The 23,706-nt window shown below is 47.2% G+C and overlaps 2 protein-coding genes across 10 annotated transcripts; one reads left to right on the top strand and one right to left on the bottom strand.

Annotated features, from left to right (window-relative positions):
• The first annotated feature begins 2,728 nt into the window (after window positions 1–2,728).
• On the top strand, window positions 2,729–6,860 carry LOC127312132 (uncharacterized). 3 transcript variants are annotated; one of them, XM_051342588.2, is made up of 9 exons: window positions 2,729–2,921; window positions 3,922–4,371; window positions 4,517–4,691; window positions 4,783–5,077; window positions 5,327–5,402; window positions 5,522–5,579; window positions 5,956–6,035; window positions 6,117–6,383; window positions 6,497–6,860. In XM_051342588.2, the coding sequence occupies exons 1-8, from the start codon at window positions 2,877–2,879 to the stop codon at window positions 6,369–6,371; spliced, it is 1,434 nt and encodes a 477-aa protein (XP_051198548.1). In that variant the 5' UTR covers window positions 2,729–2,876; the 3' UTR covers window positions 6,372–6,383; window positions 6,497–6,860. The 3 variants fall into 3 exon arrangements, with proteins under 3 accessions (XP_051198548.1, XP_051198547.1, XP_051198546.1); XM_051342587.2 differs by having other exon boundaries at window positions 2,731–2,921; window positions 5,330–5,402; window positions 5,522–5,612; XM_051342586.2 differs by having other exon boundaries at window positions 2,731–2,921; window positions 5,522–5,612.
• A 478-nt stretch (window positions 6,861–7,338) lies between these two features.
• Window positions 7,339–19,235, bottom strand: LOC127312133 (uncharacterized). Of its 7 annotated transcripts, none has more exons than XM_071823697.1 (6): window positions 19,132–19,220; window positions 9,253–9,314; window positions 9,070–9,139; window positions 8,399–8,627; window positions 7,785–8,001; window positions 7,339–7,654 (listed from the first exon to the last, which is right to left on the bottom strand). In XM_071823697.1, the coding sequence occupies exons 3-6, from the start codon at window positions 9,114–9,116 to the stop codon at window positions 7,518–7,520; spliced, it is 630 nt and encodes a 209-aa protein (XP_071679798.1). In that variant the 5' UTR covers window positions 9,117–9,139; window positions 9,253–9,314; window positions 19,132–19,220; the 3' UTR covers window positions 7,339–7,517. The 7 variants fall into 7 exon arrangements, 6 of the variants coding, with proteins under 6 accessions (XP_071679798.1, XP_071679799.1, XP_071679800.1 ...); XM_071823698.1 differs by lacking the exon at window positions 19,132–19,220 and adding an exon at window positions 10,422–10,541; XM_071823699.1 differs by lacking the exon at window positions 19,132–19,220 and adding an exon at window positions 9,440–9,456.
• Window positions 19,236–23,706: the final 4,471 nt, after the last annotated feature.

The following is a 23,706-nucleotide window of genomic DNA, read 5'->3' as shown; positions in this document are numbered from 1 at the left end:
GCTAGCCAGTAGCCAAGCTAGTTAAGGCTAAGCTTAAACCCGCGAGGAAATTATTTAATGCTGGCCTCTTAACCTTCTTGACGTGGAGCAGCACAGTGATAATCTTGCGGTTCAACTGCCTTCAATACCATTGTTTTAGATACCTTAGAGCAAATACAATAGAATCCATTCAACTCACTATAAAATATTAAATAATATATTCTAGATGACTTGGAGGAGAGAGAAGGGAGGTGGTTTTTATGCAATAGCCAACTCTTGCACGTGCTTTTAGACACTTTGTGAGAATTAAAGGTAGACCATATGTTAGTAAACTACTTTATTCTTATAACCAACTATTGTACATGTTAGTTATATGGTGACTACAAATGACATGACATCTTGTTATAGCCAGTAGTTGGCTATATTATCGGAATTGCTCTTATAACGATTAAGATATACCTCCGCTGTTTCAAATGGATTATATTTCAGAACAGAGTAAATACTTAGCTAGCTAACTATCCTAGCACAGGTTACATGGCCGAATCAGGCACAGAAATACGTATGGAAAATTTCTTCCAACTTTGAACCCCCTACCGCCGCTGTCCTCTCCACGTGTGTCATCTGACTCAGGCCCAACTAGCACTGGCCTATCCACAGGCCCCATCGCCGCCGGAGGCAGTCCACAAGCCAGCGAATCCCCGCCGGCCGTTTTTTCCCCTCCTCCTTTTTTGCTCGTACAACACTTTTCTACGGGACGGGTACAAGCGTCGTTTTCGGCAAAACGCAAATTTTGCATTGAGGGCAGAACTTTGATTCGTGTCCTTGATCTTCTCTTCTACTAGTCCGGTGGCTCTGGATTTTCAGGACTAAACTAATAAATAAGCTGAGCTTGAGGAACCATTCAGCGTCCCTTTTGCTTGCTTACCAACCGGACAAGAAATCCATGTGGCATGCTTGACTCTCACTACTCACTAGGGCCTAACGTGCTGGAAAATATATAGAAATTCTGATAAAGTACACATTGTGTCCCTAAGAAAAGTGTATGTTCTGCATGATGTATTATAATTTCTTCGTTTTAGTGAATAGGACGTCTTTGATTTTTGTGTTTTTTAATCAAGAGTGAGTCTAAATATATAAAGATTGCCGGTATGAAATTAGCACCATTAAAAACATAACGAATTCAACGATACTAATTACATAGAATATAATCAAGATTTTGTTGCTTAACCTTTTCAATCAAAGTTCGTTCTTATAATGCGTGTGTGTCTTATTCATTAAAATGGAGGTAATAATACACTTAGAGGATAGACTATGGTTTATGAAAATGGATTAGGTTTTACCGTTGATTGAGAATGACTGTTGTCAGCGTGGCTACCTAGGGTTATTCTTTCGATGTGAAGTAATATTCTAATAAATTGCTAGATGTTTATGGCTATTTTGACGTCGTTCTACACTTTTGACATCAGTCGTGCGTCTCTATATTACTCCCTCCGTTTTATAATTCTTTGACGTGGTCTAAGCATCATCTAGATGAAAATGCAATTCGGCTTAAGTCAGATTTTAACTACAGTACCCCATTTGCTCATTCACCCCCACGTCCATCCTCATTATGATCGGTCTGTGAGGTAAAATAAAACCAATCCGTTCATTACACTTGAGTCAGTTTTCTACCCGGTTTTTTCAAACGCAAAATTTCACAGTCAATCATATTTGTCCCCGGTAATGAAACACATGGACTAAAAAAAGGGAAAGCTTGTTATTGCTATTTTGGGCCTTACCCACCAACAGCAAAAGGTATCATATTTATCGGCTTGTTCTACCAACTACCACCACGTCAGCACTCTTCTTCCTCCACACCCAAACACACACTGCATCCACCGCTGACTGCCACCAAAACAGAAAAACAAGGCGAGGATGAATCAGAAGAGAAAAGGAGAGAAAGATCCACAGGAAAACAAGTGATGCACAATGGTGAGGAATGAAAGAACCTGCAGCAAACTGAAGAAGGTAGATCAGGAATTCAAGGCCCCGGCAAACTTTTGGATCTCATCCACTCTCTAGATATGTTCTTCGCCCCACACGCCTTTTCCTTTCGAGTACCTCTATCTGCATCATTTCCTGATCTAGAAATGTAGCCCTCTGTTAATTGTCTTTATCTCCATAGAAATAGTCGATGGTACTATGAAACAATACAAAAAAAAAACCATTCTTAAGAGAAGGAAAGACCCCTAGCCAGGCATCTTAGCACTGATGAGTACAAACATAAAAGGATGCAGTCATTTCCGAAAATTGGCCTGGGTAATTAGCAAAATGCAGTTAGGCATGTATTGAGAAGAAACTGAGTACAAATCAGAGGCAAGAAATCATCCTGTCAATAAGAACAGCTATGTGGACTTGGTGGTGGGGGGTGGGGGGGGGGGGGGGGACGAGCAGGGCGGCGTGACTACAACTCTCGACGATGTAAACCTACAGAAAATGAACAATTAAATCAGTTTAAACTAAAACCATGCTAAAAAAAACTATGAAACCTAGGGAGTACTATATTCGTTATTTTTGAAAAGTTAAGTTATATCTACCACTTGCTGACACTCCGGAGGTGTGGTGCCAATGATTTATTCCATCTCCTTGATCGCTCCTTGATGCAGCGATCTAGATAGAGGTCTAGATCCCAACGAGATAAGTAGGAAACCCAGGGGCTAAAGTGATAAAATAGCATTAACAAAGTTGCCAACCAATTTTCCGGCCAGACTTCCCTTTTCTTTGCAGTGCTGCCCAACGGCGCAACGCCAGCACCAGCGGTCCAGCACTACCTGCCTCTCTCTGTCTCTCTCTACCTCGCTCGCCCCGAATTCTCGCGTCTCCCGCTGCCTTCCAAAGCATCGAGCCGCCCGCCGCCCATGGACGGCACCGCAGGACCACCGCCGGGCTCCGGCGATCGCGCGGTGAGATCCCGCCGCAACCACTCGTCCGACTTGCTGTTCTTTGTCCAGCGATTATTGCTGTTCTTTTTCTCCAAAATTTTGGTGCCGCTCTGCTGCTTGCTTGCGTCCGTGATGGGTCATGAGCAGATTTACTGCCCGTCTACTGATTGTTTCCTCGCGCTCTACCTAGATTCCACGCTTAATTTTAAGTTCTTGAATTCCAAAGATGCGAGTTTGGTGCCGAATCGCGCTTCGGCTCGGCGAATCTTTGTTTTTCATGTTTTGGGCAGCTTCGATTACTACCCGGAGATCCATTTTTCTTGATTTCTTCCTCTACCGGGGTGGCTTTTCCTCAATTGTGACAAACTGTTCATTTCTGCCTACCTTGGCATCCCTGTCTGTCACTGTCCTCACATGAGCTAGAATTGTAATAGTACCATCTTGTATGGGGTTTCCCTTGCCTTTTTGGGGAAGAATTTACTCTATGAACTGTCTTGCTGTGTATGTGCCGATGTAGCTACAAGTGTGATTGCTTTGCATAGGTCGTTGGATACATTGTTGCCTTAGGAATATAAGACCAGCTTTCGTTATTTTTAATAGCATTGGCATTTAAATGACCAGTCTTCCCAATCAAAAAAATTATATGTTCAGTCAGGTAGGTATTGACTACATTTCGTGGTCCTCGTGGACTCACGGGGTCATGGTGATGGTGTAGTCACACTCCTATGATTCTTGTTCCTTGCCCATGTGTGAATTTAGAGTTCTAGACTATGTGGAAGAGGAGGGTTCATACAGCTGCACTGAGGGAGTACATCTGATGGTACTACTCACCTACTCCATGTGTCTAGAAGCTAAGATGATCTTTATGAAGTGTATCAGCTAAAGAATCATCATTTGCTCCTTACATCTTACATAGAAAGATTGATGCCCTTCTCTTCCTCCTACTCTGTTAATTTTACATGCTCAGTTACATTATTACTGAACAGAGGTTATTGACAGTAATTTTTGCTTGACCATGTAGGTACCGAACTGGGATGACAATGCGCAAAGCACACAGGGAAATAATTCACGAAGGCCAAACCTTTCTCTGCAGATACCACTCAGGACGTTGGATAGCCATGTACCTACTTCAACAAGAATTAACATATCTGCCAGCCCTAGTTCGACAAGAGCTGGGTTGCCACCAAGGCCTAATTCAGCTAGACCAAAATCATCGATCACGAACACCATTCCCCAGCAGAGTTTCAGGCTAAGGAATTCAGCACAGGAAGGTGATCGGACAAACCTTCTGGTTCCTGGGACAGGGTCAGAAGGGTTGCACGATAATCTAACTCCAAGATCTTTTTCTTTTAGAAAGGTCATTAACTCTTTATCGGCAAAACGCACCTATTCATTGCCTGTCACACCTGTAGCAACTTCAGATAAAGCTTCTCCTCCGGGAATTCAGATAGATAACAAGCCAACTACATCAGTAAGTATATAAATATCTTCACTTGTATCCAGATAAATGCTAGATTTTAGCTTATACATGGTCCAGATGGAAATGAGGCCTCACATTTTTGCAGTTTTAGTAAGGTGTTTATTTTTTGTTTAAATGTGTTTTATAATGTTGGCAGCAACCAGAAGTTCAACCACAAATTAGGCGGTCCCTTTCAGTACCAGGAAATCGCAAAAATAGGAGCTTGAGGAGAGCAGATTCGTTAGGTGTCATCCGTGTGATTCCGACAACTCCACGACCTGTTCCAGCTGATACAATTGCATCAAATGATACCATTGAAGAAACGGTAGACGGTATGTACTATTTTTAAACCTTTAATGAAATTTCCATAGATTAATTACTTCAGAAACCAGCATGTGTTCATTCAAGTGCATCCTTTGTCAGCTCCTGAAGATGGAGGTGAAGATATCCCCGAAGAAGAAGCAGTCTGCAGAATTTGTCTAGTTGAACTCAATGAAGGAGGGGAAACACTTAAAATGGAGTGCAGCTGCAAAGGAGAACTTGCCCTTGCTCACCAAGATTGTGCTGTCAAATGGTTTAGCATCAAGGGAAACAAGATATGTGATGTCTGCAGACAAGAAGTTCAGAATCTGCCTGTGACTTTGTTGAGAATACCAACTCAAACTGTTAACAGGCGACTAGTAAATGGTGCTCAGCAAACAGCATCTCAGCAGTACAGGTAAGGATACTTGATAAGTAGGGACCATACGTTGGCTCACAGTTATTTTATATTTATTGCTATTAGGCAAGTATACTGTTCTTCATGTGCCCAGATTTTTGAATCAGACAAGGGAAACTTGTTTTTAAATGCATTTTCCATTATTTTTGTATGCTTGGTTTTCACTCTTAGAAGTTAGAGAACAGCAATGCAATAAATATTAATCCATGACTTTGCATGTTCGGCAAAATCTGACACTTGAAACTCTAGCAGATTTTGGCAGGACATTCCAATTTTGGTGATGGTTAGCATGCTTGCGTACTTCTGTTTCTTGGAACAACTTCTGGTATGTGGTCCCTTGCTTCTTTCTTTACTAGTACATTTGTATGCAACTGCACCTTTTTTATATTTAGTTTCATATTTGTGGAATCCATCTAAATTACATTTATTCTTTCACTGGAACAGGTTACTAATCTGCAGTCACATGCACTAGCGATTTCATTGCCTTTCTCGTGCGTGTTAGGCCTCCTTTCTTCCATGATAGCATCCACTATGGGTAATTATCTATAATCTCATCTTTGCCATTTTGGGAAGCATTTAGAACATCAGGAAAAATAGATATCTTATTCAGACAGTTAACTGGTTCCGTGTTTCCTGTGCGGCAGAAGACCAAACGCTGGTAGTTCATTATTACCTGTTTCGGACTTCAGTTTTGCATTTAGTTTGTTAAAACTTGCATCATGAGTTCAAGTGTACAAAGGAAGCCGATGGTTGTACATCCGGTTCCAGTATTTCTGCAGTAAAATTGCTGTGCCAATTTGCATAGGGTTACAATATGTCTGTTATTTAGTGGACTTCCTGTCAACATTCTCATGTGTGGTTCTTCTTTTATCATGCAGTGACCAAAAGCTACCTGTGGGCCTATGCTTCCTTCCAGTTTGCTATTGTGATCCTGTTTTCTCATATCTTCTACAATGTGGTATGAAACTTCTTCCTTAGTTACATCTAATGCAGGTAGTGTGTTTTGTCAAACCTCTTAATGCTACCATAAAACTTGCAGTTAAACGTGAACCCAGTCCTTGCTGTCCTTCTCTCCTCGTTCACTGGGTTTGGGATTGCTATCAGTACAAACTCACTGCTGGTGGAGTTCTTGAGGTGGAGATCTAGGAGGAGGAGCCGACGGCTAGCTCAGCCTCAGCCCGTCAATGAAGGTCAGGATCCCGAATCTGGGAATAGCACTGCTAGTGAAAACAGCGGTGACAGGCAGCAGCAGCAACAAGGGCAGCATCCTGAAGCTGGCAATAACATCGTCTGATCAATCATTCAGGTTTGTTACCAACAAAGTTTCAAAGGCTCACTCCGTCGCTTTTTCTCCCAGTGAGAACTTCAACTGATGTTTATTCATGTACTTACAACCGGTCTCGCTGTTGCTTTCTGCAGACCAACACGTGCGATGAGCCAATGCTGTGTGAATAGCTAGCTTTGATCTGTGCAGTAGCCGTAGCTTGTCGGACTTCAGAGCCGCGATCACGAGCCAATGGATGGTAGTTAGTCTGGCAGATTGACATCGAATTTGCGGTTTCTAAGTTGTAAGCTTAATAGATCCCTGAACCTACAGAATCACACCAGAAAGTGAGTGCAGCTAGCTGTTGTGATTCAACAGTCATATATATAGGCATATACGAAAGTGAAATATAGTACTGCGAGAGCTCCTTAGCTTGCTTGTGAGAAGCTTTACGAACGATTTGTTCGAAGTGAGTATTCCTCTTATAAATGAAATGAAATTTGTTCTGTTGTGTCACAACTTGTCTGAGAACACTGCTGCATTTCCTGACGCTGAAAACCTGAAAACACGCATTTCCTGACGCTGTTGACAACAGGCAAAGATTCAGTGGTCAAGATCGTCTAGCTTCCATCGGACGGCTCCATTTCATTTCCGTTTGAACTGTCGCATGTGACAAGTTATTACAGTTTGTAAGGCTACTTTAATTTGAATCGCGGCTCCTCTGGAGACTCTAGATAACCAGGGAGAGTGGGTGACTAGGTGGCGCAATAATGAAAACCCTAAAAACCTTATCTTCCAGTTTATCAAGTTCTTCCTTTTACTGCATCTCCATTACTGTCTAGTACTTAGTTTCCTTATTTTGCTGCTGTTCGATCTTGATCTGAGCTAGTTCTTGCGATGAATCGGTAGTCTGCTACCCAGATCATGGCCGGATCCTGACAACCACGGACACTAAAGTTCTGAGTCAAAAGAAAAAGAAACTGCAGGACACAATGTCTTGCCTGGCAGATCATGCCACTTTGCTACATTCTTCCATAGACGTACGTAAAATTACACAACTGAATAACACAAAATTCCCACTTGGAATGGATGTAAAATTAGCGGAGGCACCGATATAGCTCAAAGTTGAACTAAATACCAGTGAACACACTATTTTACACCCAATCCAAGAGGGGCCTAAACGAATTCATAATCACACTCATCGTCATCGCTGTCCGACTGCATCGGACAAACATCCTTGTGCCCACCACGGAAGCTACCACAACTGGGATGTATAAGATCTTTAGCACCATATTCACACCCTTTACAGAGAGCTTAAAAAGAAAGAAAAGTGCATTAGTCAATGGCCAACCCAAATAAAAATAGGAATATGAAAAAAAATGACCTTCAAAGTTGGAGCATGAGTGTAATAGTATAACAAATAGAATAAAAGTGTGAAAATACCTTCGTCGTTCTTTTTTGATGGCTTCATATCTTCCTCTTCCAAAGGCTTGCAAAGATAAACATCATTCTCATCTTCGAGATCATGATGCACCTCAGCAAAAAACATTGTAATTTTACCATCTAATCCTTTCACTAAAAAGTTGAAATGTAAATATCCTAGCCCAAATTCATCAATAAGGTTTCTTCCTTTCACTTCCACAAATTCAAGTTCAGTAGGCTGCAATATATAATATAAATGTATATGTCAATATAATAGGCCCCCTTCAAAAAAATAGTAAATTGCTTTTCAATTCTGCAGCTAGCTTCAATAATGGCTTAAATCAGTTGGCTAACCTATCATCAAAGAATAAAAAGCACTCACTAGTGGCTGGAGTAACTTATTATAAGCTGCATGTTCATTCTAAAAACTGAGTAAGAGTAGTATTATTAATTAATATACTTCATGGAATAATATTTTGTTCAGTGCCTAACTAATATGAGTTGGTTTGGACAAGTAGTAAACTACATGTCCATTTTAAAAACAGAATAGAAGTAGCAATATTATTAACTAACACAGCAAGTATTGTCATGAAAGAATATCCAGAACAGTAACTATTGATTGGTATGGGTATGACCTGCATGTTATTTTTCTTGGTATAGACTTCCAGTGCTATCATCAAGAACTTGTGATCCTGCTCTTCTCTTTGTCTAACCTGCTCCTCACTAAGCCTAACTGATGACCTAGCTTTCATAAGGCTGTGATTGCGCCTGGCAGCCTTAATACAAGCCTCGCGAAATTCCTCGAAAGTAGTTTCTGAATTCCTAGGAGTGGGATCTTGCCAAGTCTCGAGCCTTGTGTCAAAACTGCATGAGTGGAAAATATATATACAAATGCATAACATCAGTTGGAAGTGTTGAAGTTCTGAAGATATGTTGCACATGGGAAGGAAGTTATAAGAAAATTCAAAATAGAGGACACACTGATTAGTAGAAATGTTTTGTCTGAATCAGCATTAGCCACAAAAGGTAAAACAACATGTGCATGTAGCACATATATTATGTACGACCTCCAACTTTTTATTTCCTTATTTTTGGTTATAACTTGTGCTGTTGTTAGTGGCCACAAGTCTGCTTACCTAGAGATATTGAGGGCTTTTCTTCCTAGATAAACATCTACCATAAATGGAATATGAGAATTAATAGATTTTCTACTCTCCACATTAAGGTGAATGATACCAACAACAATAAGTGGAAATCTTTTCAGTTTCTAACTGAGTTTCATCGAAAATCAAAGGATGCTGCATACCGTCCAACAAAATACTCAGGAGTAGTTGAGGTGGTTGTCGGAAACATGTCTGCCAATCTCTCTGCTCCTCTTTTATAGATGTATTAAGGTAAATTAGTAACGATTCCCAAACCAGATCAGTACACAAAAAGAGAGATCACGCATCCCCATCAAGAAACTGAGCAACTCTCCATGCTGGCTCACCTGTGACGAATCGAATCCAAGCAGCCCCTCCTGTCCTTCACTCCTGCCTTAGGAACCCCCTCCTGCAAGTCCAGTAAACCTTGTTTCAGCTTCAAACACAGGTATGGCAATGCTGCAAAAGAGCATCTACTGAAAAAGAGGGTCTTTTTTTGCGGGTAACCGAAGAACTTGGAAGGAGCTCATGAACCTAGAGCACGAGCGGTAGAGCCGGCCGGCCTCGCCGTCCGGCTCCCCGTTGAAGTGGAGGTGGTGAATCATACCGAGGTCAAGATACCGAGGTCGGCGACGTCTAGGGTTCCGCTGAGGAACGCGGGCCCGGGAGGGAGGCGGCGCAGAAGCGTGGAATAGGATACCGAACGAGGGAAGGAAATCTTATACGACCGGGTCGTACCTCTCCCAGCGGTGGACCAAATCCAGTGACTGACGCGTGGCAAAACGAATTTTAATGCAATCTGGCCAGTAATCCCCAATTTCCATCATCAATTCATGATTCCCACCTCCACCAATCTATTCCCAAACCAGTAATCGTCTTCAATCTTTCTGCCTGTCGTCGTCTTCCAGATTTGTCAAGATTTGCAATTATTGGATGTCTCCGGCGGACATGGCGGCATCTCCGGCGGAACAATCTCTGCCCACCACTACTCCTGACTGCGTCGTCCTGGCGGATGGACTTGATGCATCAATAGCAGTCCTGTTCTGAGATGCAGCGAGCAAGAAATAGGACCATAGGCTAGTAGCTTGGCCACAGCTAGCGGCAGTTCTGCATCGCCGACTCGCCGCGAGCAACATCGTCGAGGAGGATGGCGGAAGTTGTGGTCAGCGACAAAGAGCAAGAGAGTCTCGCCGCCGGTGCGACGAGGAGCGTGGCACTGGCTGTTGACGACCAGCTCAATCAATCTGGTTAGAACAGAATCAGAATCACGATTTGGTAACTGGAAATCAGGGAGGATGAAATTTGTTTTGCCACGCATCGGTCGCATGAGTTGGAGCGGAGGTCAGCGGCAGCAGCTGCCGGTGGCGATGGCCTGAACCAGAAGGGAATGATAACAGGTACGAGAAACGGGAATACGGGTGCTTTCGCGTGGCTTAGAACGAGAGGCAAGCGCTACGGCGATGTCCGAACAAGATTAACGAAGGTGCAAAAGACAATTTGCCGCGATTGCACTCACCTGTGACGGTGAAATTCGCCGGATGCGCCGCCTAGAGGTAGGGTTATGGCACCTCCTGACTCATGTCCTCTGCTTCCGTCTGCGTCCTGTTTCCTAGTCCTAGGGGAAGAGGAACCAATCCCTCGGATATGTAGGCAGGCCGTCTTTAGTCACCGTTCGATCCGATAACGGGCAGACTTTTGGTATGATACGTGTCTAATTTCTGCTAAAAATCCTGAATTTGCTTGGTCGCAGAAAAAAAAAACCCAGTTTTGCTTCATGAAGGCAAAAAACTGGTCCCATAAAAAATAAAACACAAAAACTAGTCGGACGCAGACCTCGCCGGTAGAAAGGGGGTCTAATGCATGTTAGAGCAACAGTTGTTGTCCACCGGAGCAACTTTGGGGTCGAACGGGAAATTTTGGTGCCTAGGGAAATTTTGGTGCCAACGTCATGATTCTAGTGAGCTACAATCAACTTTTAGCGCCCGTCAAAACCCCTTTGATGCCTGACAACATAACTATGGTAGCAGAAAGTGCAACTTTGATGCCTAAAAAGAAAATTTTGTGCCAACAAAGCAAATAAGGTGTCTACATCGCAACTTTGGTGTCCGATGGCGCAAATTTGGTGCACTTGAGTTCTCAAACGGCTTTGCGAACTTTCCCGATGGCCGCTTTGGACAGCTAGTGAAACATCGACTGTCACCGATGCTGACGGTGATACCCACTTCACAACATTCTTGGGTAATTTCATAGCATCGGCACACAACTTTAAATTGTGGTAACTATCTAGGGAAAATTACAACTACGGTAATAGTCAACAATTATTATATGATTTGAGGCAACAAACTAGCATTTTTAGCAACTATTACGTTATTTAGGCAACAAATTAAGCAACTCTCTTAATCCCTCGCTGAGACTCTCCCCGCTGCAGTTTTTGGCCATCGTAGGCCTCCCCTGCTGATGTCGTTAAGCAGCGTAGCCCCGCCAGAGTCTCCCCTTCCCAAAATTCTAATGCTCCATAGAGCAACTTTGGTGCCCCTGAAAGCAACTTCGGTGCCTCACAGCCGCAACTTTGGTGGTTGACAAGCCAATTTTGGTTCCAACGGCGTAATTCTAGCGCATAGCAGGGTAACTTTGTGCCTGAAAATACGGCTTTGGTGGACGAAAGCGCAATTGGCGCCCCATAGAGCGAATTTGGTGTTGACAACGCAACTTTGGTGCGCTTGAGTTCTCGAGTGCCTCTCCGGACTTTCCCAAGGATCGCTCTAGACATCTGGTGAAACATCGACCGTCATCAATACGGTGGGCGATGGCTACTTCACAACATACTTATGAAATTTCATAGCATCGACATGTAACTTCAAAATTTGGTAACTATACTCCAGCTAGGGAAAACACAACTATGGTAATTTTTTTGGCCAACAATTATTATATGATTTTAGGCAAAAAAAAAACTAGCATTTTTAGCAACTATTATATAATTATAGGAAATAAATTGGCACCTATATGTTGCTTCTAGGCAACAAACTGCCATTACGTAGGAAGCTAGCCTTTTTAGTAACTATTATATTATTTTAGGCAACAAAATACTATTCACGTGGCAATGCCCACCGCGGCGAGTGTTGCACTTCAGAATTCGCTAAGTACATTGCATAGAGAAAATTACAACAATAGTAGTTTTTTTAGCCAACAAATTATTATACTATTTGAGGCAACAAATTAGCATTTTTAGCAACCACTACATAATTTTGGGCAACAAATTGGCACCTATATAGCTTTTAGGTAACAAATTACGGCAGACAAAAAATTAGCAATTTGTAGCAAATGCTCGTATTGTTTAGGCAGTAGATGGCATTGTTTACGCAACTTTCATACACGAGGGACTCGCTTATGCCCCTCTCTCTCTCCTCGTTATCTTCTTCCTCCCACCGCAGCTTCCTCTGCTCTTCCCGATTGTCTCTCTGGCCTCCCGTAAGATAGCTCCCGCTGCTGATTCCGGTTGCCGAACGGGTCTCCTATGTCACTTCCATTCACCGGAGAAACCTCGCCGACCTGCTCTCGCCCAAATCCCGACCGGCGTGACGCCGTCCCCCCGCGTGCTGCTGCTCCCGACCTAGGCGTGGTCGTCGCGCAGGGCGGCGCGTGCGAGGATTCTGTCACCGTTGCTCGAGGATGCTCCACGGAGACTGGGACCAGGAGAAGGCGGCGGCGCGGGAGGGAGGCTTCGGGGATGAGGGCGGCGACGTGCAGGCCCACGGCGGTGGGTTCCGGTGCGGGAGCAGCTGGTGCGACGTCGGCAGTTGAGGAACACTGGATGCCCGGGGTGGATCTCGGTCGAGAGGCAGCGAGAGCCTTGTCCGGCCCATGCGGGATAAGCTGGTTTGGGAAGACACTTATACGGATATGTAGGAACTTTCTTAATTTGGCAGGGGCGCCAGGGAGAGACTACCGACGGGCGGTCGGCCGCCGGCTAGACGCGTCCAATAATTATAGCACGAACGGAAATAATACTGGTCATGGCACAGAAATGATGGACACAAACTTCCTAAGAGCATGTCTAACAGACCCCGTATAACCCGCCCACCCCGTAAAATTCCGGCGGGATACGGGGCAGGCGCGATATGGGCAGTCTAGCAGGCCTCGTATTCGGGCCGGCCCGTTTCGGCGGAATACGAGGCCCAGGAAATCGGCCCCGTCGCCCCCTACTTATACTGGGCGCAGGTGCGAGTGAGGGGTTAACCCCTCCCTCGCAACCCTAGCTCCGCCGTGCGCCGCCGCATCCGTAGTTAGCTCCGGCGAGCAATTCCTCACTCCCCCGCACCGCATTCCACCCCAGCTCCGGCATGGACGCCCGCCGCCGCAGTACCGCCTCGCCGGCGAGCGGATCGAAGCGATCCCGCTCGCCGGACACCGTTGAGGAGGCCTGGCGCCGCCAGTGCAAGAGATCCGCCGCCGGGAGCCGCCGTGCGGCGTGCCGGTACGCTGGCGCGCTGTACGTGCCGGATTCGCTCCGGGAGTTCGCCGCGGGTGGGCGGTGGTACCGACAAGACCCGCCGCTCAAGCCGATGAGCGGCGGAACCTTCGAGAAGTGGCTCGCCGACTGGGAGCGGGACCGCGCCTCGAAGGTGGCATGGGCGGTGAGCATCGGCAGCACCAGCGGCGGAGGAAGCAGAGGAGATCCGCGAGCCGGCGAGGAGGAAGCGGAGGCGGCAGAGGAGGAGGCGGCCTTCCGGCGTGCGGTGGCCGAATCCGAGAAGGATGCGGCCGACAAGGCTCGGGCGGAGGCAGAGGAGGAGGCGGCGGCCATCGCCACCGTCCGGGAGTTCGAGGCGCGGGAGGCGCAGGAGGAGGCGGCCTCCATCGCGTTCATCCCCTTCGTCATCCTTGACGAATAGATGTAGGGTAGATGTAGGTATGATCGCAATGTATGTATGATTCGTAGTATGATCAATGAAGATGAACTTCCCTGGGTTTTAATTTTTGAAAATACGAGGCGAAATACGGGGTCTGCTAGACGGAATGGCTCTTCCGTTAGCAATTTTTCGATACGGGGCGAAATGCGAGCGTTATACGGGGCATAGGAATACGGGGCCTGTTAGACATGCTCTAAGAGCATCTCTGACAGAGAGCCCGTAAAAGGCCCAAAATCGAATAATAACCGCCAGTTTACGGGTTCGGCCCGAAAAACGGCGCCGATCAGCGACCGTAAACGGGCCAAATCTGAAAATATTTTTTCGGGCTGCGTTCGGTTCGCTCCGTCGGCCTGTATTTGTAGGGGCCGAAGGAGCGAACCGAACGCAGCCCGAACACAATCCCTACTTTGCGCGCGAGGGAACATTCAGCTCCTCCCAACCGCCGCCGCCGCCGTCGATCTGTGCGCCCTCGCCTTCTTCTGCGCCACCACCGTCCGATTTGTCCCCGATGAGTCTCGAATCGAGCCCGCCAGCCGCCGTAGCTACCCCGCCGGCCGCAGTTGCTACCGCGCAGGCACCTCCACTCTCTCCCGTGGTCGCCGCAGCATCCACCGCTCCATCAACCACCCCGGTGACCACTCCCAGCCCTGTGACCCCCACAGAAGTTGCTTCGAGGGTGTCGTCGACGATAGGGGTGAAGCGGCGTCGCGCGGGAACGCATCTGCTTCCGCAAGCCGGTGCCGCGGCAGTCACCAGTGATGGGTCAGCGGTGAAGCCGAAGGCAGTCCGTGCGAGACCGAAGAGTTCGGCTCCGAAGCGGAACAAAGTGAAGGCGGCTACTTCCCGTGGCGCCCCGCCTCCGTGCACATCTCCGGCAATGCCGCCACCGCCGCCTCCGGAAGCCACCACGAACGCCGCCCAGGACGTGCTCGACGACGGGTCAGCAAGGTACATGATCTGTTCCTTCGTTTATTATTGATTGCGAGTAGATACTGAGGCCTCGTCAAATTAGGAACGATTCCGCGTCGTACATGGAGATGTTGGGGAAGGTGAACATTAACCCACTACCTCCGTTCGGCGATTGCAATGACGAGGTGGAAGAAGGGGAAGAATGGGAGGAAGGGGAAGAAGGGGACGACGGTGTGGTGGAGGTCACCGCCGATGGAAATCGGAAGAAGCGGCGGGCCAACAACTACACTGAGATTGAAGACGCCACCTTGTGCCGAGCTTGGGCCTCCGTGGGGATGGATGCCGTCTCCGGCACGGATCAAACCGGAAAACGGTACTGGCAGCGCATCGAGGACAAGTTTCATAAGCTCATGCCGCGCGTTCTCCATCCTGTCGATCGCACCTACCGATCCCTCCAAGGTCGTTGGGACGCGATAAAACCTGCGTGTAGCCGGTGGGCAGCAGCAATGGACCAAGTGGTGTCCAATCCTCCTAGCGGCGCAACCGTCGATGAATATGTGAGTGCATATTTCGCAAATCTAATTGTACTTTAGCTTCGGTGATATATTGACGATTGGTTGGATTCTTTTGCATATGAAGGATCGCATTGCCGATGCTAGGTAGGCCGGCAGCAAGGGCAAGAGCTTCACCATGCATCATTGCTCTGATGTGCTCTAACACCTCCCCAAGTGGAAATTGAGAGATGAAGAAGTTGCACCGAAGAAGGCTGCAATGGTTGCGCTCGACGACACCGAGGACGAGAAGGATGGCAGGAACGCCGACAAGCCGGAGGGGAACAAGAAGGCGAAGGAAAGGCTAAGGCTCGAGGGGGAGGCTGCATTGTTGAGGGACAAGTTTGATCAAATGATGAAGTCGGAGGAGGTGATAGCGACCAAGACATTGGAGACCAAGCGTGTTATCATCGACACAAAGAAGGAGGTGAGCCTTGCAAAGCTTGAAGCAAGCCGAGAGGAAGCAAAGTGCAAAGCCAAGTTGGAGGAGATGAGGATCAATGTGAAGAAGGCCAAAGCAATGAAGCAACTATTGGCCGAAGAGAGTGAGATCATGATGATGAACACGCCGAAGAGAGTGAGATCATGATGATGAACACGAAGGACATGAATGAGGTTCAGCTGGAGTGGTGGTGCCGATGCTGCTCCAGGAGGTGGTGTCGATGCTGCTCCAGCAGGTGGTGCCGATGGTGCTGATGGCGGGCCAACCTCTGTTTGATGTTGGCGGTTTTGAACTATTAATAACTGTGTCATTTGATTGTGTTATTTAATGTCTGCACTATGAACTATGCATGATTTGTTTGCGTTTTATCGTCAGGTTTGATCAATCATATGCAAATCAATTTGATAAACCCTGTTTTTACGGGTTCAGCCTGTTTTTCAGTTTTCGTTACGGGCTCTGTTCTGCGCCTGCCATTTTCCGGCCCGTAAACACGAGTTCGGTGCACTAAACACATGTTTTTCGGTTCGCCCTTTTACGGGCTCTGTTAGAGATGCTCTAATATACTCGTATTAAATTGCAGCACGGACACTAAGGTTCTGAGTCAAAAGAAAAAGAAACTGCAGGACCATGTCTTGCCTGGCAAGTCATGCCACTTTGCTACATTCTTCCATAGATGTAGATAAATTACACAACTGGATAACACAAGCTTCCCACTTGGAATGGATGTAAAATTAGGGGAGGCACCGATATAGTTCAAAGTTGAACTAAGTACAGTGAACACACTATTTTACACCCAATCCAAGAGGGGCCATTCATAATCACACTCATCGTCATCGCTGTCCGACTGCATCGGACAAACATCCTTGTGCCCACCACGGAAGCTACCACAACTGGGATGTATAAGATCTTTAGCACCATATTCACACCCTTTACAGAGAGCTTAAAAAGAAAGAAAAGTGCATTAGTCAATGGCCAACCCAAATAAAAATAGGAATATGAAAAAGTAAATGACCTTCAAAGTTGGAGCACGAGTGTAATAGTATAACAAATAGAATAAAAGTGTGAAAATACCTTCGTCGTTCTTTTTTGATGGCTTCATATCTTCCTCTTCCAAAGGCTTGCAAAGATAAACATCATTCTCATCTTCAAGATCATGATGCACCTCAGCAAAAAACATTGTATTTTTACCATCTAATCCTTTCACTAAAAAGTTGAAATGTAAATATCCCAGCCCGAATTCATCAATAAGGTTTCTTCCTTTCACTTCCACAAATTCAAGTTCAGTAGGCTGCAATATATAATATAAATGTATGTCAATATAATAGGCCCACTTCAAAAAAATAATAGTAAATTGCTTTTCAATTCTGCAGCTAGCTTCAATAATGGCTTAAATCAGTTGGCTAACCTATCATCAAAGAATAAAAAGCACTCACTATAGTGGCTGAAGTAACTTATTATAAGCTGCATGTACATTCTAAAAACTGAGTAAGAGTAGTAGTATTAATTAATATACTTCATGGAAGAATATTTTGTTCAGTGCCTAACTAATATGAGTTGGTTTCGACAAGTAGTAAACTAGATGTCCATTTTAAAAACAGAATAGAAGTAGCAATATTATTAACTAACACAGCAAGTATTGTCATGAAAGAATATCCAGAACAGTAATTATTGATTGACGTGCATGTTATTTTTCTTGGTATAGACTTCCAGTGCTATCATCAAGAACTTGTGATCCTGCTCTTCTCTTTGTCTAAGCTGCTCCTCACTAAGCCTAACTGATGACCTAGCATCCATAAGGCTGTGATTGCGCCTGGCAGCCTTAATACAAGCCTCGCGAAATTCCTCGAAAGTAGTTTCTGATTTCCTAGGAGTGGGATCTTGCCAAGTCTCCAGCCTTGTGTCAAAACTGCATGAGTGGAAAATATATATACAAATGCATAACATCAGTTGGAAATGTTGAAGTTCTGAAGATATGTTGCACATGGGAATGAAGTTATCAGCAAATTCAAAATAGAGGACACACTGATTAGTAGAAATGTTTTGTCTAAATCAGCATTAGCCACAAAAGGTAAAACGACATGTGCATGTAGCGCACATATTATCTACGACCTCCAACTATTCATGCAAATGAATATTATAGCAATTAGAAGATATATGGTCATCTTTTTTTTTGCCAACTTTGTTGCTCTCGCTATTATTTTGCTTGGTGGGCAACAAATAGGAAATTATATTCAGCGGTAGCAAGCCAAGAAAATGCATGCTTCCCTGCAAATCAGTTCAAAAATAATGGACTAGCAGAAGACACAACCTAAAAGCTGCGCTTCCTCTTTTTTTGGTTATAACTTGTGCTGTTGTTACTGGCCACAAGTCTGCTTACCTAGAGATATTGAGGGCTTTTCTTCCTAGATAAACATCTACCATAAATGGAATATGAAAATTAATAGATTTTCTACTCTCCACATTAAGGTGAATGATACCAACAACAATAAGTGGAAATCTTTTCAGTTTCTAACTGAGTTTCATCGAAGATCAAAGGATGCTGCATACCGTCCAACAAAATACTCAGGAGTAGTTGAGGTGGTTGTCGGAAACATGTCTGCCAATCTCTCTGCTCCTCCTTTATAGATGTATTAAGGTAAATTAGTAACGATTCCCAAACCAGATCAGTACACAAAAAGAGAGATCACGCATCCCCATCAAGAAACTGAGCAACTCTCCATGCTGGCTCACCTGTGACGAATCGAATCCAAGCAGCCCCTCCAGTCCTTCACTCCTGCCTTAGGAACCCCCTCCTGCAAGTCCAGTAAACCTTGTTTCAGCTTCAAACACAGGTATGGCAATGCTGCAAAAGGGCATCTACTGAAAAAGAGGGGTTTTTTTTTGCGGGTAAAGAACTTGGAAGGAACTCAATCAGAGATGCTGAGATGGTGCACGTTCTGGACTTGTGGTGGTCATCTCGTGGGCTGCAGTTGGGCTCTACATCTGATGCATAGTAGTTGAATTATTTTCGGCCAAAACTCATGAACCTAGAGTACGAGCGGACGAGCGGTAGAGCCGGCCTCGCCGTCCGGCTCCCCGTTGAAGTTAGAGATGGTGAATCGTATATCCGGTGGCCTTGCCCCGGCAGGAATCGAGGCCAAGATACCGAGGGCGGCGACGTCTAGGGTACCGCTGAGGAACGCGGGTCCCGAGAGGGAGGCGACGCAGAAGCGTGGAATAGGATACCGAACGAGGGGGAGCAGGAAGCGGAGGTCAGCGCAGCAGCTGCCGGCGGCGATGGCCTGAACCAGAAGGGATATGGCGTCGGAATGATAACAGGTTCGAGAAAGGGGAATACGGGTGCTTTCGCGTGGCTTAGAACGAGAGGCAAGATTAACGAAGGTGCAAAAGGCAATTTGCCGCGATTGCACTCACCTGTGACGGTGAAATTCGCCGGATCCGCCGCCGCCTAGAGGTAGGGTTATGTCACCTCCTGTCCTCTGGTTCAGTCTGCGTCCTATTTCCGAGTCCTAGGGGAAGAGAAACCAATCCCTCGGATATGTAGGCAGGCCGTCTTTGGTCACCGTTCGATCCGATAACGGGCAGACTTTGGTCCTACTAATCGGACACATACTTCGCTGGAGGACCTCGTGGAGACCTTGTAACAAAACGCACTAAAGTAGCAAAACCTTAGAGCATCTCCAGTGGCGTCCCCAAAACCGTCCCCCAAAGAGATTTGGGGCGCGTCGGACAGAAAAAGCGTTCCAGCCGCGTCCCCCAAAGCCCTTTTTTATCCGGCGCGCCCCTATACGGTGTCCGGCGCCCCGAGCCCGTCCCCGTCCCACAGGGGACGCTCCGGGGACGCCGGACACAACGAAAAGCGAGGCCAACCGACGCGGGCCCGACCCGTCAGCGGCACGGAAGGCTAAAACCCCGTCGCCTACCTTTGGTCAAGCGACGTTAATGGCGTCCCTGTTTTCCCGAGCGACGCGAGGACGCGTCTCGTCGTGCATGGCCGCGTGGCCGTCCGCGCCGGAGTTATTGCGTGCAACCACCCGCCGCCGCCGCTGTTTTAAGGGCGCCACTGCCGATTATCGCCGCTCATAATCCTTCTCGTCGCCGCCGCCTCCCCTCCCGCATCCTCTCTCGCCGCTCAAAAAATGTCGTCCTCCCGCAAGATCGCCGCGGCGAACGGCCGGGACGCGGCAGCCTCACCGTGGCGGAGGCGTGGCGCGCTGCGCGCCGGTATCCGATCCCGCCGGACATGCGGCTGCCAAGCGGCGGCGGCTGGAAGATGGCCGTGAACGGCATTGGCGTTCCGCCGCCGCCGGCCGCGCACGGACCAATGGTGGGACGCCGTCAAGGCCGTCGGGCTCAACTCACCGCCCGGGAGCGGAGGGATCCGACGTGGGCGGTCGACAACAACGACGCTGGTGGACGTCGTACTTCCGTGCGAAGTACGACGTCGAGATGCACAAAGACCGACGGGCTCGTCGGCGGCCCCAACAGCTGGAACAAGGACGGCCGCGCCTGTTCTAGGGCGTTCCGGGCGCACCCTCGAGAACGTCATCCGCGGCCTCCGCAACGGCGCTCCAAGGCTGGAGATGCCGTCGTCGCCGCCGCCGTCTCCTCAATGGCAGCCGAGGAGGACGACGTACTCGTCCTCCCTCGCACTCTTCTTCCTCGGGACCGGCGCGATCGACGCCGTCCTCGTCGTACCGGTCGGCGCCCTACACCGTCCCCAAACGGGAGGTCAAGGAGGAGCCGGCGACGCCCGTCAACACGAGGCGTGGCGGTAGCGGCAGCGGGCGGCAGCAAGGGAGGCGCGGCGGCGCCCTCCTCATCCCGAAGCCGGAGGTGAAGGAGGAGCCGGAGGAAGCGTCGCAGGCGGAGTACGAGCGGCAGCAGCGGCTCATCGCCAGCAGCGACGACCCCGAGGACTGCCCAGGGCTGCGGGCGGCGTTCATGCCGTCCATGGACGACAAGGACGCCTGGAGGGGCGACCTGGACGCGGCGATCGCCATGTCCATCCTCGACTCCGGCAAGCCGCTGGTGGACCTCACCGACGACGGCGAGGCAGGACCAAGCGGCTTGGTGAAGGACGAGCCCGTGGACGAGCCCGTCGACGAGCGCGGCAAGCAGGAGGTCGTCACCGACGAGATGTACAACTTCCAGCAGTACTACGACGCCTCCGGCCGCCGCAAGCGGTTCTAGATTAGATTTAGTTTTAAAGTTAGTCAAATTTCGTTCGAATCTATGTAAATTTGGACGAATCTAATCGAATCTAGTTAAGTTTAAAATTTGCGAAATTTTGTTTGGGGGACGCGACTGGGGAGCGACGTCCCCCAAACGCGGCACGAACGAAACACGTCCCCCAAACGCTCAATCCGGCGCGGTTTGGGGGACGCTTTGGGGGACGCGACTGGAGATGCTCTTAGACCATTTGTAGCAAGGGTTTCACGCTATTATAACATTGTTGACTGCCGGCGCACGCCGACAGCAACCTAACTCCGGCTGGCAGCACTGCCACTTGCTTCTTGCAGCACCTCCACTGGCCGTTTGCAGCACCATCGTCGATCATTTGCAGCAACCGACGTGACGGTTTGAAGCACCGCTCGACAACACTAGAAGCATTTTCCGTAGCCGTTGGTAGCATCTCGTCAGGTAGCATCCGGCGATGGACCTTTGCAGTTCAGCTAGCTTCTCCAACACATTGCTTGAAGCGACGCAGCCGTGCTATCATAGCACCAGGCCTCATCGCCGACAGCAAACCATCTCAACGCTAGTAGCATCGACCTTTTCCCGCCGTCTTTCCTTCAATGATAGAAGAGATTGGAGGTGGCTGGTTACCATGGAGGTTGAGGAGGGCGCGCCCCATGTCCGGCAACGGCGAGCTCCATCATCCTCAACGGTTCCCCGCGGAGCAACTAGCTAGGCTTTTCCGTGGGGCGAGGCTGGCACGTGGTGGTGTGGCTTTCCAGGGATACGAGCCAGCGCACGCTCGGGTGCGTGGGGCAGCATCCGGCGGCTGGCGAGGTGCAGGTAGGGCGGAGACGGGTGCCCCATGACGGAGGCGTGCAGAAATAGCCGGCGATGTTTGATGCAATAGAGTAGCGGTGGCGATTGTCGCTGAGAGAGGAGCAGCAGAGGCGGCAGTCATCACTAATAGTAGAGCGGCCGGGGAGAGAGGAGCGCCGACGGTGAGTGATCGTTGGCATGACTAGAGGGGGGGTGAATAGGCGATACACAATTTTTATGTCTTTTTCAGTTTTATAGGCGGTGCGGAAGTAAAGGTGAAAGATTTAGTAACCACGGTGAACCTAGGATGATGCTATGCAATGCAACAAGTAAAGGAACCACAAAGGAGTATGAGAGACGAGTGGGACAACCGGGGAACGAAGAGGAGACGCGATGTGTTTCCCGCAGTTCCTCCCACAAAAGGGAGTACGTCTGCGTTGAGGAGGTGTGGACCATGCAGGTCCAACGGCCACATAGGCCTCACCTTATGCCTCGAGAAAACCCCACGAAGGAGCTTCCTCTTTTCCACTAAGTAGCCGGTCGAGGCGACAGCTCCTTCACAAGTGTTGTGGGTATACTTCATAGGTGTACCATCGACAGTGGCTAGATCCATCAAGCCCGGGTGGCCCACAGACGGTGATGATGGCATATGGCCCATCAGGCGGCTCAGTTGCTGTTGATCAAGATGAAGGAAGTCCAGCCCAGGAACATGGAGCCGGATCCAACTGACCTTACCTAGAAGTCGGATCCGGTCTGTCCCATCAGGGGTAGCCTGATCCAGTACGGCGTATTAGGGATAGTCAGATCCTTGACGTTGTAATATCCCAGGTATTGGGGTTACAAAAATAGAGGAAACAGATGTGTGCATTGCATTCATGCATAGAAAATCTGGGGAATTTTCGCGCTTTAAAGTAAAACAGTCACAGTAACTGAAGTTTCACTTGACCTTGGTGGAATTGAAGTAGCTCATCAAGTCAAGCGCTATAAACCTCAATGTGACTTTGTTTAAAACCTTGTTTTGGGTAGAGATGATTTGATCTAAGGGGTTAGATCAAATGGAACTAATAATCAACACAACAACACTTTACTCAATGATCAACTACTTGATCTTATAACAGATCATAATATGGTAATCATTGCCATAACACAAGAACATCTGTTCAATTACAAACCAAGTAACAATAAAATGGAGAAACCATTCTTAACTTATCTTTTCCATGTCCTAAACTAATCCTTGATCCTACCATGAACCTCATGGTATTCATTCTACTTTATTCTTGGAAACATAACAAGGAGATCAATTCTAGAAATATATATTCTTCTCTATTCCAAATAGTTAAGCATCAAACCTAGAGAGGTGAGAGTTCTATTATAATTATTAGAGAAGCATTAACAAACCTTGAGTTAAACCTTGGACATACATCCCAGTATTCAAATCATCATCTTTAAGAGGAACCGTAGGATCTTATCCAAGATATTTCCTAGAGAGAGAATCCATTTATGTTAACCATAGATATTGGTGACCACATCATTCTCTATGGAGCCTAACCTTAGGTTAGTATCAAAGTCTTTCCCAAATGAGAGAGCTCATTCATACTAATCCTTGCTCTGTCTAATTTTAGAATCAAGGACAACCTCTGAACTAAAATACTAGGAGGTAAACCATTTCATCTTGGAATGGTGAGATAACCAAATACCAAATGGAATAAGACTATATCCATGAATTAGTGAAATAAGGATAGGACCAACCCAACTAAGTTTGACAAAGGAATCTTTAGCCTAGTTCCCTAAATAAATATTAGGAGTACACCATAAACCCTAGAATAATCCATTTCTATAAAAGAGAGCTCAAGCTATGGTGCTACACTCAATTTAGTTGAGGAAACACTTGAATTTGAGGGAGAGAACTATCCATATACCCAGATGAGTATATCAACATTGCTTAAGTAAAACCCTAACAGAATATCTCAGGTATTTTCCTGGGATATAAAA

Source organism: Lolium perenne, chromosome 7 (genome assembly GCF_019359855.2).
Source record: "Lolium perenne isolate Kyuss_39 chromosome 7, Kyuss_2.0, whole genome shotgun sequence".
NCBI classification, from domain to species: Eukaryota; Viridiplantae; Streptophyta; class Magnoliopsida; order Poales; family Poaceae; genus Lolium; species Lolium perenne.
This window is presented reverse-complemented; position numbering and strand designations above follow the sequence as displayed.

Coding starts and splice junctions, on each gene's coding strand:
- LOC127312133 (XM_051342590.1), bottom strand. CDS start 18,311: ATGTTTCCGACAACCACCTCAACTACTCCTGAGTATTTTGTTGGACG. Junction 17,006..17,394: donor CCAAGAAAAATAACATGCAC/GTCAATCAATAA, acceptor TATATATTGCAG/CCTACTGAACTTGAATTTGT. Junction 16,657..16,788: donor ATCAAAAAAGAACGACGAAG/GTATTTTCACAC, acceptor TTTCTTTTTAAG/CTCTCTGTAAAGGGTGTGAA.
- LOC127312132 (XM_051342586.2), top strand. CDS start 2,877: ATGGACGGCACCGCAGGACCACCGCCGGGCTCCGGCGATCGCGCG. Junction 2,922..3,921: donor CGGGCTCCGGCGATCGCGCG/GTGAGATCCCGC, acceptor TTGACCATGTAG/GTACCGAACTGGGATGACAA. Junction 4,692..4,782: donor CATTGAAGAAACGGTAGACG/GTATGTACTATT, acceptor ATCCTTTGTCAG/CTCCTGAAGATGGAGGTGAA.